At 37.9% G+C, this 13430-nt stretch overlaps 2 protein-coding genes across 5 annotated transcripts in view; one reads left to right on the forward strand and one right to left on the reverse strand.

Moving 5' to 3' along the window:
- Positions 1–419: 419 nt before the first annotated feature.
- Positions 420–13069, reverse strand: ak9 (adenylate kinase 9). 3 transcript variants are annotated; one of them, XM_014411892.3, is made up of 36 exons: positions 12852–13069; positions 12613–12710; positions 12022–12085; positions 11868–11920; positions 11660–11756; positions 11387–11499; positions 11046–11216; positions 10225–10341; positions 9807–9881; positions 9612–9713; positions 9309–9448; positions 8901–9220; positions 8298–8416; positions 7882–8017; positions 7649–7739; positions 7479–7543; positions 7330–7389; positions 6781–6975; positions 6436–6572; positions 6072–6275; positions 5705–5980; positions 5492–5610; positions 5007–5226; positions 4794–4862; positions 4498–4710; positions 4134–4352; positions 3750–3966; positions 3457–3658; positions 3131–3277; positions 2804–3021; positions 2473–2669; positions 2174–2343; positions 1804–1902; positions 1541–1643; positions 1331–1445; positions 420–873 (listed from the first exon to the last, which is right to left on the reverse strand). In XM_014411892.3, exons 2-36 carry the CDS (start codon positions 12703–12705, stop codon positions 659–661), a joined length of 5151 nt encoding a protein of 1716 aa, XP_014267378.2. In that variant the 5' UTR covers positions 12706–12710; positions 12852–13069; the 3' UTR covers positions 420–658. The 3 variants fall into 3 exon arrangements, with proteins under 3 accessions (XP_014267378.2, XP_014267373.2, XP_014267380.2); XM_014411887.3 differs by having other exon boundaries at positions 12846–13069; XM_014411894.3 differs by lacking the exons at positions 10225–10341; positions 11046–11216; positions 11387–11499; ... (3 more) ...; positions 12613–12710; positions 12852–13069 and having other exon boundaries at positions 9309–9416; positions 9807–9880.
- Positions 13070–13189: 120 nt separating this feature from the next.
- Positions 13190–13430, forward strand: part of fig4a (FIG4 phosphoinositide 5-phosphatase a) — a 56338-nt gene continuing 56097 nt past the window's right edge. The window contains exon 1 of one of the 2 annotated variants that reach the window (XM_004541766.5): positions 13190–13400. The gene's annotated coding sequence lies outside the window, so the exon portion shown is untranslated. The remainder of the gene's footprint in view (positions 13401–13430) is intronic. The other variant, XM_004541765.4, reaches the window with a different exon arrangement.

The raw sequence follows: 13430 nt of genomic DNA on the forward strand, positions 1-13430 counted from the left end.
TGGTTCCACTCATTGTAGACGTTAATATCACAACACTCTTTAGGCTGTTATTTGGGGTAGGAACCTGCAGTCATGTGCAGCATTTATCCACCCATCATCCAATTCACGGCCACACAATTTTCATTTTCATTTAATCAGCACAGAAGACCGCCAACACCCTGCTACCTTCACTACCTTCAGGTCTACAAAACCATCAAGGCCTCTTCTCATCCAAGCCACCATCTGTTCACTCTGTTGCATTCTGGAAGTATCAAAGTACTGAACTCTGTCTCATGACAAGGTGCACTACCACCACTCGGAACACCCTGTGTAATATTACTAAAGACTGTGAAACAGATATTCATATGTGTGTCAAACCCATTTCTGACTAAAACTGGATAAGAAAAAAACCTTAATAAAGTATACACGATCGTTGTTGAATGTTAAATTTATTTCAATCCAGGAAAAAGAAAATTAAATGCTTATGAAATGAATGAAATGTGTATGGTGAAAGTTACTGGTAAATAATGATACAGACAAAAGAGCTTTTATAATTAAAGATACAGTCTTTAGAAACATAAACGAAAGAAGTCAATGTAATTTTTTTTAATGTAATTGTATTGCAGACTCAGATTACCACATCACGTTAAGTACAATGACAATGCTGTAGTCAAAAGTACTAATCAAGCTGTACGCCATTAGCTCCGGGCAAGTTGCTTAAGGCCAAAAACCTGTTCAGCTTGAACTCAAAGTCAATCGGGCGTTCACTGGGAGGCCTGTAGTTCCCCTTCATTACAGTGCTCAGGTAGGGGATGAGCATGCAGTTCTCTTCAAATGAGGCCAGCTTCTTTTTGTACATCTGGCGAATGGAGTCTGTACTCCTGTGGTTGAAAGCTATAACAATGTAAAATTGGAATTATTACTTAAGTAGGAAAAAACACATGAACAAGTTCAGTGCTGGAAGCATATAACAAGTCTTAAAAGGTGAATGAGATACATTGTACATAGTAAACTTTGATAGGAAAACATTTCAGAATGAGGTAAAGCAGCACATAAAATCTTTACTTTAAACTTAAAGTAAAGAGCGATCGTGGCTCAAGAGTTGAGAGTTCGCCTTGTAATCGGAAGGTTGCCGGTTCGAGCCCCAGCTCCGACAGTCTCGGTCGTTGTGTCCCTGGCCATCACCAGTATGTGAATGTGTGTGTGAATGGGTGGATGACTGGATGTGTAAAGCACTTTGGGGTCCTTAGAGACCAGTAAAGCGCTATACAAATACAGACCATTTACCATTTTAATCATCCTAATATTTCTCATAATATATTAAATAAAGGTTTAAATATAACATTCCTACCTTTCAAATACAAGGCCACATAACTGAGAGCTGATCTCTTTAAACTGAGATAAGGATGCTTTGGTTTGAGACACCCGGCAGCTGTCATTGCCTTGATCACTGCTTCTGCCACACCCTAAAAAATACAATGTGGTTGATGGATGTACTTTTAAAAATCTCAGCAGACAGGACGATACTGCAATATTTTCCATGTGATACAGAGTTTCTGACCTGCTCCAGGTAGCCCAGCGTTGGAAGGGAGGTGAGATGTACAGGTTCAGAAAGGGGAGGAACTTTAATGGGCAGCTTTTGGGCCCAGTAGGTTTCAGGAGTCCTTAAATAAATAATTTCACATTTCAATGAATAGACCAAAGGTTTACACACCACCCACTTTCTTTATAAGTGTAGCTCAAAGTAGTTTGTAAAAAAGTGAAGTGAAAAAAGAAAACATTAAAAAAAGGCACACGTTTTTCAAATATACAAAGAAATAACACCTCATGAACTTGTCCCGTTTCTCCTTGGTCTCAAAAATATAAATTCGTTCTCTGTACTCCACAGCATATTCCATCTTTCCTCGAACCAGAGCTTCGTACCTAAGAACAAATAAGACTTCCATGTGAAAAAAATGTCACAGAAGACATATTCAATATTTCTGACATACTGTGATGGAATAAAGTATTTAGATTTTAAATGCTACAAAAAAGAGAAGATCCTTAGGATCTTATGTATGTCTATCTGACACCACAAAGTCAGAATCACAAAGAAATATGTTTGCCAACTTTCTTTCTTTCTTTCTTTCTTTTCTTTTTTTTTTTTTTTTAGCAATTTGAAGCATATTTCTCAGTGACACAGTGGATAATGTACCTCTGCTTTCCATCCAGGTAAGTAACAGGACAGTAGCCCTTCATCTCAACTTGCTGTGGAAACCTGTTCTTCACGTGTATCTCAGTCAGCTTCCTTGGCAGGAGGTGGGGTTTTGGGAGGGTGTGCGGGCAGCCAGGTGTGACAAATTGATCAGGAGTAGACAGGAACATCTGTGATTGAGAGAGCAAGATAACAAGTTCCAGTTCCAGTTTTTAGGTTTGAATGCCTTCCCATACTCATTTGGGCATTTACCTATGAATCTTGCAATTAATTTATGGGGGAACTTCCAAGAAACTGACCTCTAAATGGTTTTCATCACACATCTTGAAATAATGTCCCCTGTACTCAGCCGCATGAGTCAATGCTGCAGTTTCTGAGATGTCCACCAGGTGGTAATGTAGGGCCATGCAGACAGGGCAGTACTGGCCAAACTCTCCAAGTCGGCAGTCAAACTCCTTGGGTGTGATGCACAGCTTGTTGATGCAGGCTGCTTGCCCTGGTTAAATCATCATGCGTGGAGTTAAGAGGTTCAACATTTAGGCGCATGTAAAACATTTAGCCCATGAGTTTGACAGCATCTTGAGGGGATTTCTGGTGAAATAAACCAGCTTAAACTCTTCTTGAACTTACCCTTCTGTATCCTGTCCAGGTAAGTTTGAATATATTTCATGCTGGTGCTGACCTCTTTTATCATTCTGTCCCAGATCCACCATTTGCTCTTGAGGCCATTGAGAAGCAAGCAGTTTTGATATTGTTGTTGGAAGTGATGCCTCACATGCACCACCTCCTTCTTGTAGCAGGAATTACGAATGTGTAGGATCTCAGAGCTATCGTGCGTCAAGTGAGGCCTAAAGTGTAAGAACAAAGGAAACACAAGAAGATTATAATTTTTGCAATTATAATCAGCTGTCAGACCTAAAATCTGTCATTATATTTATAAGTTCTGTGTTCTCTGACTTGTTGGGCTTCATCTTGTCTGCAAGACCTCTCTTCAGCACCTCCACTATGTCCAGCTCTAGCTCAACTACTATCATGGGGATGATGCTCTGAGACCCCATCAGTTCTGCCTGCTTAAGGGTCATTGGAAACCCATCAAGCACATATCTGAAATACCAGAAATATCATAGTATATTAGATACACACTAAACCAACAAAAATAGAGTAAATTATACAGTCTTGACTTAAAAAAAACAAAATCCATGCCAAAGATTAAGTTCGGATCGCACCTAGCATTGAGTTTTGCTAAGTATTAACACATACATGTGATAAACCCTTTGTCTTACCCTTGCATGCTACAGACTGAGTTCATCAGTGCCACCTCCAGACACTGAATGGCCAGTTCATCAGGCACAACAAGGCCCTGTAAGAGATACTCTTTCATCTGAATAGCCAGATCGGTGTTCCCCTGAGTGTCAAGCACCATACGCATAACGCTACCAATGGACAGCTGAGCCAAGCCATATTTCTGAGAAAAAATTTGTGCCACTGAGGAAGCAGAAATACAAAAAGTAAAATAAAAGAAATGAACATAGTAAAAAATGTAATAAAGTTCATTTTTAACTATCTTGTATCTTACCGGTGGTCTTTCCAGATTTTGGAGGTCCAGTCACTGCTATTTTAATAGGAAGTGACGTGGTGGGCTTGGGCTGCCGCAGGTACTTTAAGGGGTTGAGCATAAATGTGTTACAGTTCTCCTTAGATGCAAAGAAGTAGATATACTGATGGAACAGCAGGAGGTATGTTGTGTTGAAAGGCCACTTCAGAGGCTGGATCAGGTCTCTTTCTTTGTGTAGCTACAGGTTGGAAATGGATGAAAAAAATGTTAAAGTATACTTTATGAAGGACATTTTACATATTTGTTTTTTCTGTCAACATTTCAGCTTAAAACAAAGGAGTAATTATATTAAAATATTTCTTGGAACTATTGGAAGCACAGCTGACGTTCCTAAACCCTGCCTACCTTGATGGGGTCCAGGAAGCCAAAGGCACTGAAGAACTTAAAAGAGGAGAGCAGCAGTTTGCATGCCAGGCTGTAGGGGATGGGGTGGCATTTTTGGAAGAGTGACTCCCTGTTGGTCAACAAGGGTTTGATTTTCTTGAGCAGCTGACACTGAACAATGCGTAGTTTGCGAGACGCATTGATGACCATTCTGGGTATATTGTGTTCACCTAGGAGTTCCTAACAATAGAACAACATATAGCACCATATATAAGATCCAACTAGTTTTATTGTAAAATACAAATATTTTAAAGTAAAGTCTTGTTGTGAATATGAAATACAAGTAGAATTGATCAGGGCTCATTTTTGTTTTGTGTATATGTACCATCACAGAACTAAGGTTGGTCTCTTGTGTCACAAAACGCTCTTTTATTCCTATCTCCAGCCTGTTGGTAGCTAGTTCCTCAGTCTCCTCATTCTCGATGTCTTCCTCATCCTCTTCTGCAGGAAATTCCTCCTCCAGCAGGGCCTCAATCATCTCCTCTATGTCTGCAGTTTCATGCTCTTCATCATCTTTTGTGCCATCTTGAAAACTGAGCTGTTTTGTTTGCAAATACAGAAAGAAAGAAGACGTTTGAATCAAATGCAGATGTGATCATTCGGGTTACCTCTTTTGCTTACCTCTTTTTTAGTTGCCTTTAAATCTTGCTCTGCCATGAGTTCAGCTTTTCTCTTGGAAATATCCTCCTCCTGAATTACAAAATTACCATGAATGTTTCAGATCCAAGAAATGAATTTATCCTAATTTGTCAAGACAGACAGCAAGACTAATGTTTCCTGGCAGAAAAATAACAGTTACTAAAACTGGGACCTAAGTATCACTTATTTTTTTACCCGTTTTTTTTTACGCAGGTCATGAAGGAGTTTCAGCTGTGCTTCACGTTTGTTTCGACGCTCACGCCAAATCTCCAGGTACTGTGGCAACAGACGACTCTGGACATCCTCAACATCCACTTCCATCATTACCACAACGTCAGGGAAAAACTTTTGCTCAAACATGTACTGCACCTCATTCAGATCAATAGGAAAGCCCTCCAAAATAAAACCTGTAGACCTAGAACATAGATGATCTTAAGTTAAAGAACAATATCTCTTGTAAGGTGACCAAAACTCTCAAAGAGACCTTGATGGGAAGTTACCAATCTAAACTTCATTATGTATAAAGCTACTCCAGCAAATTTACATTTAGAAAAAGCTAAAAACTAGATGTTTACCCTAAGCTAGCTTTTTTTTTTTTTAAACGCGATTTGCTCTGAAAAAGACAGCAAATAGGCAGAAAACAAGAAGAGGCAGGAAACATCCAGTTTTGTAATAGCTACTTGTATGGTTCATGTTTCCAGTATGGTGCAATAGTCATGTCCAGAATCTTTGGATTGAGAGGATCTCCATCAGATAGGTAGGCTTTGATGGCCATTTCATCCTCAGTCAGTTCTTCTTGCTAAAGTTACAGAAAAGCACATACACAGAAATTCAAAACCTGAAATGAAATATCATAACAAACTGTGCTAGAATGAAACTGTGTTGAAGCTGACCTCCGTCTCATTCATGTTATCATAGGGATCCTCTGACTCCTTCTTGTCCTCCGCCCTGGCTTCCATTATTTTGGCATCCAAGTCTTCAGAATCATCTTGTAAGAGCACTAACTCATCAGCATCAGGTATCCGCATCTTTGTCTTGGCCATTATGAGCATTTGGAGCTGCTCTCTGAACTGGATATGGAAGAGTCCAAGCTGCTGTGCAAGCCACTTCCCATTAGTCGTCTTGCCTGAGCCTCCGCTGCCGAGCAAAAAGATCCGCAGAGCAGGAGGCTTGGATGGAAAAACATGACAAAGAGCCAGTGAGGACACTTTTGTTCAGAACTACAGCATATGACTTTCTCTTTTCATGTTAAGGTTATACCTTGAGAGGCTCAGTGTGTGCAACAAATTGATCAGGATTTTGAAGAAATGATTCCCTGGCTTCTAAGCTGGAGAAGTAGTAGGTCTTCTCACGATACTTAGCTGCAATTTCATCGGTACAGGGTCGCAGGACATTATGGTCTTTTAAGACAACAGGGCAGAAATGCTGGGTGTCACCTAAGAATCTGTTGGTCGTGGTGTCTCCCTGCATTCATTAAGAAGATAAGATAGACATACTTCAATGGATTGCTTGCCTTACTAATATTTGTCAAGAAAGCAGTAAGTTCTTTGTTCTCTTTCTACAATTTTAAATAGCGCTGTAAACATATGGATATTAAAGCTGAAAGACTCCTTAGTTTACTGACTTCATCTCTTTCCCCTAGGGAATAATCATCATCACTGCCTTCCTCTGTTCTCTCCAGCTGAGCTAAGGCCTCTATATCTTCTGCGTCTTTTTCCATGTCCTCCTCTGATAACTCCCAGGACACATACTGAAAGGGTTCTGAAGATCACACATGAGAGCTAAAGATTAGATTGGAACTTTTTAGCAGAATATCACATGATATATCACTCGTTAGTTCACCATTTATTTATTCCAATCCATTACCAGTAAAATAACATAATATTTGTCTCAGTATTTTTTTGTGTGTGTCTGGCGCAAATTTGTTTCTAAGACAACAGTGATTTGGTCTGCATAGCTTTACACTCACTGTCCATCTGCTGGATCATCTCTTGAAGCAGGTTCTCTGGGCTTTTCCTGCCAATCTCCAGGGTACAGTGGGTTACCGTTAAACCAGACTGCATTTTCTCCCATTCACCCACAAACTGTCGTAACTGCAGTTTATACTCGTTCATCTCGGGGCTATCTGCATAGCCCAACTCTGAATCATCATGTACTACCACTGCTGCTTGGACCACACAAAGAGAGTGTGAACGAGAGAGAGTTAGAGAAAGAATGCTAATGATACTTCAGTGGTGCTCACAAACAGTACAAATACAACATATAAATTAGTTAGCACATTCAAAAATGTATCTGTGATTTTGATTGAAAATTTGAGTTTTTATTGGGCAGCATAGCCATTTCAGCGCACGTCCAAATTCAGAGAGTCATGAGAGTCAAACCCCAGGAAATCCTGACAATGACTGACTGACCTGAATATGCACCTTATACTAGTTTCTCTCTTTAGTCAATTTGCATTTTTGATCTGAGAAAAACAAACCAAACAAAACAAAACAGCATGTTCTTGTTGTAACTTTACCTTCTTTTTGTACTGCATTTGGATTTGCAGAGCTGGTGGTGTTCAATTCCTTAGGATCTTCTGAAAATAAAAAAGAATGCAATAAAAATTATACTGATTGAATGGTATATGTTCAAGTGTAGTATATAAAAAAACCCCAAAACCAGCACCATGAGCTTCTCCCATAACTGTCTTCATATTTGATTGCCCCTCTGATTCTTGCTCCTCTTGGTTTCTAAAATGGAGAGAATTAAGGCACAAAAACAAAAGTTGCAACAAAAATCTAACTCAGAAACATACAAAGAAAAAAAATTCACAACATCATTTCATGTGCACTTACGAGAGCTCTATCGCCTGAGACTGTTCATCCTCTAACTTCTTTACAGTGTTCTTTACACTTTCTTTATTCATCTCATAAAGTCTTCTCAAAACTGCTCAATGAAAAAATGTATTAATGGAAATGTAAAAAGCACCAAAGTGTATGCGTAAACACTGAAGGGCATTTCAAACCAAATTGTTGCAAATTATAAATGCAAATTTATATGTTTAATCTTTTCTATTTGTGCCTCATACCCTGGTGTCCATCGCTGTCTGTGAGACAGAAGAAGACCTCTGGCAGAAGTCCAGCTTGCTGTAAGGCATCCATCTGGGAAAGGTTCTTGGGAAAGTTGTCAAGCACCCACCCAGTCTTGCCCTCCACCTCTTCAATCTATAACATCAAACTTTTTATCACGTAAGTTAAATTTACTTTATGCATGTGACTGTCTAAGTGTCGTGTCCCTGTATGCGTGATTTAGTGTTGGGTGTTGTGCGATGTAAGTCAATGATTTTATACAAATAAAAAAAATCTAACAATGCCAAACAAAGTTGCAGAAAAATCCTGTTGTGTGTCATTAATCATTCAAATATATGAACGTGTATGCATGCTAACTGCTTAAGACTGGGAAGTCGGTGTAAATCTCCCACCTGGGTTTAAATCTTTAACGTACCTCTTTTATACGCTTCTCTAGTATCTCAGCATACAAGCCAAAATAAGTAGTACTCGATTGCTTTGCTTGCTGCACAGCACTGAGTACCATGGCTTGCACCAGTGGATGATCCTCTGTCACTTAAAAACAACAGAACAAATAAGATCCTCTTTCATACAAATATACTGTTGTTCAGTATGCTTCAAAATGTTAGAACAACATAACACAACAACAACCAGAATATTGTTTAATTATGTCCTGATATGTTAAACCATGAAACTGAAAGAGGGTGCACTTTCCTTTTCACATATCTATGATACATATGGTTTATAAGAAAGTATTTTCACATCTTACCTTCACATTAATTCTGTGTATGACATTATCAGTCACTTGTTCAGCAATAGGTACAAATATTGCTTTATATCATACAGTTTGTTGGAGGACTATTACATACATATATATAGAAGCTACACTCTTAATAGTATATAGTGCTCAGACAAGTTATTATGCCATGGTACATGGCATTACTGTTATTGCAAAAACATATTATTGTCAGTCACAGTTTATCAAATGTAATTCTACATGTGATTATAGAAAAAAAAATACCAACAAAGTTCAGCTTACCTGAATTTTGTCCATCTTCCTTCATCTTCATTTTGATTTTGTCTATAGCAGCCTGTGTTGTCTCCTCTTTAATTTTATTAATCCTCTCCTCTTTAGCCTTGACCAAAACTGGCTGCAACAGTTCCTCCATGTCAATTACCGCTGTGTTATAGTGCTGAGCTAGAAGTTTACATAAGGTGGTCTTCCCTGCAAGGGAAGGCCCAATGATTGAAACTTTGCAGGGTAACCTCGGCATTGGAGGTAACAGGTAAGGGCGAGGGTTTGTGACAAATTTATGGTGTGCCTCCGCTGACGAAAGGATGTACAGTTTGTCCTGGAATCTGTACAATGAATGAGAGTTGTTTAACATTTTCATATTGCTACTCAATAGAATCCTCATCTGGAAACAGTTTTTAAAAGACTGCTCACCCCACACTAAATTGTGGCTTGCCAGGAATGACCTTGCCCTCTTTCAAAGCAACAGGGCAAGTTCTGCCCCAGCGGCTCCTTCTCCACCTAAAGCCAGGGACCATAATCCTGTAAGAGGACATAATTCTCAGTAGGTCCTCCTGAAAAAGATATGGTTTCAATATTAAAGCAAGTCCAGTCTTAATTCTTAGGATCAGGATTATTGGGATGGTTGTAGTACACATGTTATTCAAAATACAAGTATTTTGTACATGTTCCCATTCACTGATTGTGTTTTGAAATAAAATGTGAAGACTTCCAGACCGTGCTAACGTCCTCTGGCATTTCCTCATCCTCAGTCTGGTGGAGGAGGACTGGAACGGGGACGCGATTTATAGCCAAAGTTTCGAGACGCGACATAACAGACTAGAAGTACAAAATGTCAAAAAACACACCTTACAGAGACAACACTTCTGGAAAACACCAATACTATTTGTTGAAGTTTTTTTTAGTCTTTACCAAGTGCCACTCTTCTGTTGAATTATTTCCATCCAACTCCAAAAGGTAGAGAGGGTTGTGGTTTGCCATGTAGTCCTGAAAAAATATCAATTAATATACTTTTCATTCTGTGTTTTTCTTTTGTAATTTATTCTTTTAATAACAATAAATATTAATACAGTATATAGTTTGTCTGTAGTTAAATTTCAAAAGCCCTTAAGTACTGCCTTTTGAGTCAAAAAAATCTGGGATGTTCACTGCCTTATGATATAAACATACTGGTTAAGCAAAAACAGCATCTCCCAAGTAAATTCAAATACAAGGTTTAAAGGAATTATGAATTTTTATTCAAGATTTTTTTAAATAACACAACAAACTACATTTTTGGTGTGTCAGTAGTGGGTGACTTTGATGACAGGTCTAGGTCTGGGCAACTCACCTCCAGTGGTCTAAGCATGTTATCCTTGTACATGTTAATTCGAACAAAAGCATTTTTAGCCAAATACTCTGGTGTCCACACCATTCTGTCATTGGTATCCTTTGAGAGTTCCTCTTCCTAAGGAAAAAAAAATACTAGTATGGAACTCAAAGCTTGGCAGTTTTTTCTTTGCTATGATAACAACTGATCACCTGGGGAATAAAAGGTTAGCTAAAATAAAAACAGCCCCCTAAAAATGCAAAACTGAAATCCAAACATGTACGGAACTAGGAAGGTGCTAAAAATATTAATCGTCTAAGAATTGCTGGATAAAATTCTGATTAGCATTCAACACCCTTAAATCTTACAGTTAAGACTGAAACTAGATCAATAGCTTTATTTCACTAGGCAATAAATACATAGGTAAACATGGCAAAGCTTATAATATTTATGCTCCTACACCAAGACATGAGTACAACTGCTTCTGGGTATTGCTTCTGGTACTTTAGGCTAGTTTGCTCAGCGCTATCATGACAGCAAGGATAGCAAGTCCTATACCTGCAGACTGACGTCATTTTCTCTTATTTACTCAAGAAATGCAGTGGCTCTGTCATTCAAATCTGACCAGCTGGGATTGGGGAGGCAGAGGATTTTAAAGGCAGTGATTTCTGTCAGTTTGTTTTGGTTGATACAATGAAATAAGAGGAAAAGCAGCAAAACAGCAGTCATTGGATTATATTTGTTACAAGCATCAAAACAAAACGAGGGGGGAGAACTAAAAGAGCTATGATTATGCATATTACATGATCAAGTGACAACACTTATTTTCCCTTAAGTAATACCTGCTCTTCCACATCCTCCACATCCTCTGCATCCTCTGCATCCTGTTCCTTGCTCTTCTTCTCCTTGTTATACACCTCTTCACGCTGCCACTGATCCCTGTTGTAAAACTGCCCTGTCTCTGGGTCCTGCTTCAGACCAGATAGCCTCTGGACAAGGTCCTTGTCTGGACACTGGTGAAAAGTAAAAGTATTTAATTTATAATCAATTCAGTAAAATCCTGACAGATCTTTTTCATAAATGAACTTAAAGAGATATTAGATTAAAAAATTACGACATTAAACTATGCAAAAGAAAAAAAATCAAATGCAATGGACAACTCCAAATAGAGAATGACAGTAACCTTGATGTTAATGATAATATCAGGCGTTAGCTTGAGGTTTTTGATCAGTTCAATCTGCTCATTAATCTTCAGATGCTCTTCTGACATGAACGGCAGGCAGCTCAGTACATAACCTGTATCAAAAACATGTGAATTACAAAACAGTGCAGAGCTTATCATATTGCTTATCGTCTAACCTATCAGTCATCTTATTTTCATCTGCAAAGAACATTTGGTGACTGAAAAGTTTGTTTTGCATGCATAGCCATAATTAAATGACGTCTTATTTATTACCATAGTGCTCCACATCTGGCGAGTTAAGCCTGGCAAGAATCAGCTTCAGCACCACATTCTCTGGTACACTTCTTCCCTCAGATAAGATGTCCAAAAGCTATATTCAACAGAATGCAACTCAGAGTTTCTAATGACTATAAAAGCATAAAGAAAACACATCACAGGAACAAAGGGCTTCCTTTCAAATGATACAGAAAATTTTACTTACCTCCAGGCCCTCTTTTGTTTCATTTTTTATGTGTGTGTTGAGAAGACTGGTATCTGAAAGATGTGAAAACTCATCTACATACACATCTCGAATTGGTAAAAAGAATTTTTTTATGAAAAAGTTTTTTTTTATAAAGGCATAAAAGGGTACTCACCATCAATAAGGATACACCTCCAGGACTCTGCAATTTTTTTGGCCAAGGTGGATTTGCCAACACCCTGCCAAGAAGTGGAATATAGAGGAATTGAAGCATTAGAAAAAAATATTTGCTAGTGTTTGGGTATGCACTTGTTGAGCTTTGGTGGGGACTCTCTGCATGATGTTTGTGATTGTGGAGTGCAGCTTAAGACATGGAAAATTCTATAGTAGTTGTGTCCAGGAATTTTAAGTATAGCCTAAACATTTTACACTTGATGATCTACTAAACGTCATAATGTGTTTTATAACTGCATGGCATTCATGGTCTTTCCTCTTTGTTTATATATATATATATATATATATATATATATATATATATATATATATATATATATATATATATACATATATATATATATCTGATTCACTGTGCATACTGTCTTTTGGACTTAAACACAACTACAAAGGTATATACGTAACCTAGCTAAATTTCACTTTATATTCACTTATATATATATATATATATATATATATATATATATATATATATATATATATATATATATATATATATATATATATATGTGTGTGTGTGTGTGTAGATTACCGGTCTTCCAACGATGATAAAGCAGGTGGGCTTAGCAAGAAGTCTCTCTCTTTCGGCTTCATCTTCAATTAAGTTGTCTACTAAAGTAGCCATTCAAACTTTGTGAACACAGAAATTATAAAAGTCAAATAATCATTCAAGCAATCAGTTTTATAGCTTGAATGTGTAGTTTACATAATCTGACAAATATGTAAAATATTATTATTATCATATTTTACTTCAATGTTACTTACAGTTACCTTTGCGAGTGTCTGTATTTTCTTTTATCTGCTAATACCCTTTTTAGCGCAGTTGTTCACTAGCGTTACAATAACCTAGCTATCCATATGCGGTTACCATGACAACTTGCAAACTAAAGGGCTGGCTGAAGGTTTCTTAATACCTAGTTAATGCTACCTTTAGAGTTTGAGGGTTGAAATAGCGTTTATAAATTAATTAATTGAATTATTTATTTATCATACTCAAGAGCAGTTATAAACGTTTAAAGCCGCTGCAAATTCAAATGCAAAGATAGTAAACCCATGTATCAATCGCATTTTCAGTCCTTCGAGCTTTTTGACTTTGCGAGGCACCGTACGACCCGACAAGCGAAGTCATTCATGACAGTCACCTGACTAAAACAAATTCAACTCCAACATGCTAACGGGATACACTGGGCAGAGTACAGATGCATTTTAACTGTTGTTAAGTGAAGCGTTTACAGTATTTGTTGCGACTGCATGGGGAGATGTATATTGTCATCAATGAAGACCATTTGTGGTTAATCATACAAGCTAAGTGGATGAATGGTGAGTGATGCTAGCTAGGAAGTACTGAGG

Source organism: Maylandia zebra, linkage group LG15, assembly GCF_041146795.1.
Source record: "Maylandia zebra isolate NMK-2024a linkage group LG15, Mzebra_GT3a, whole genome shotgun sequence".
In the NCBI taxonomy this organism is placed as follows: Eukaryota; Metazoa; Chordata; class Actinopteri; order Cichliformes; family Cichlidae; genus Maylandia; species Maylandia zebra.

What these genes read in the sequence shown, in the direction of transcription:
- ak9 (XM_014411892.3), bottom strand. Translation starts at nt 12,705, where the DNA reads ATGGCTACTTTAGTAGACAACTTAATTGAAGATGAAGCCGAAAGAGAG. An exon ending in GAGGTGTATCCTTATTGATG is followed by an intron (nt 11,921 to 12,021) that starts GTGAGTACCCTT and finishes CACATCTTTCAG; the next exon opens with ATACCAGTCTTCTCAACACA. An exon ending in AGACAGCGATGGACACCAGG is followed by an intron (nt 7,740 to 7,881) that starts GTATGAGGCACA and finishes TTCATTGAGCAG; the next exon opens with TTTTGAGAAGACTTTATGAG.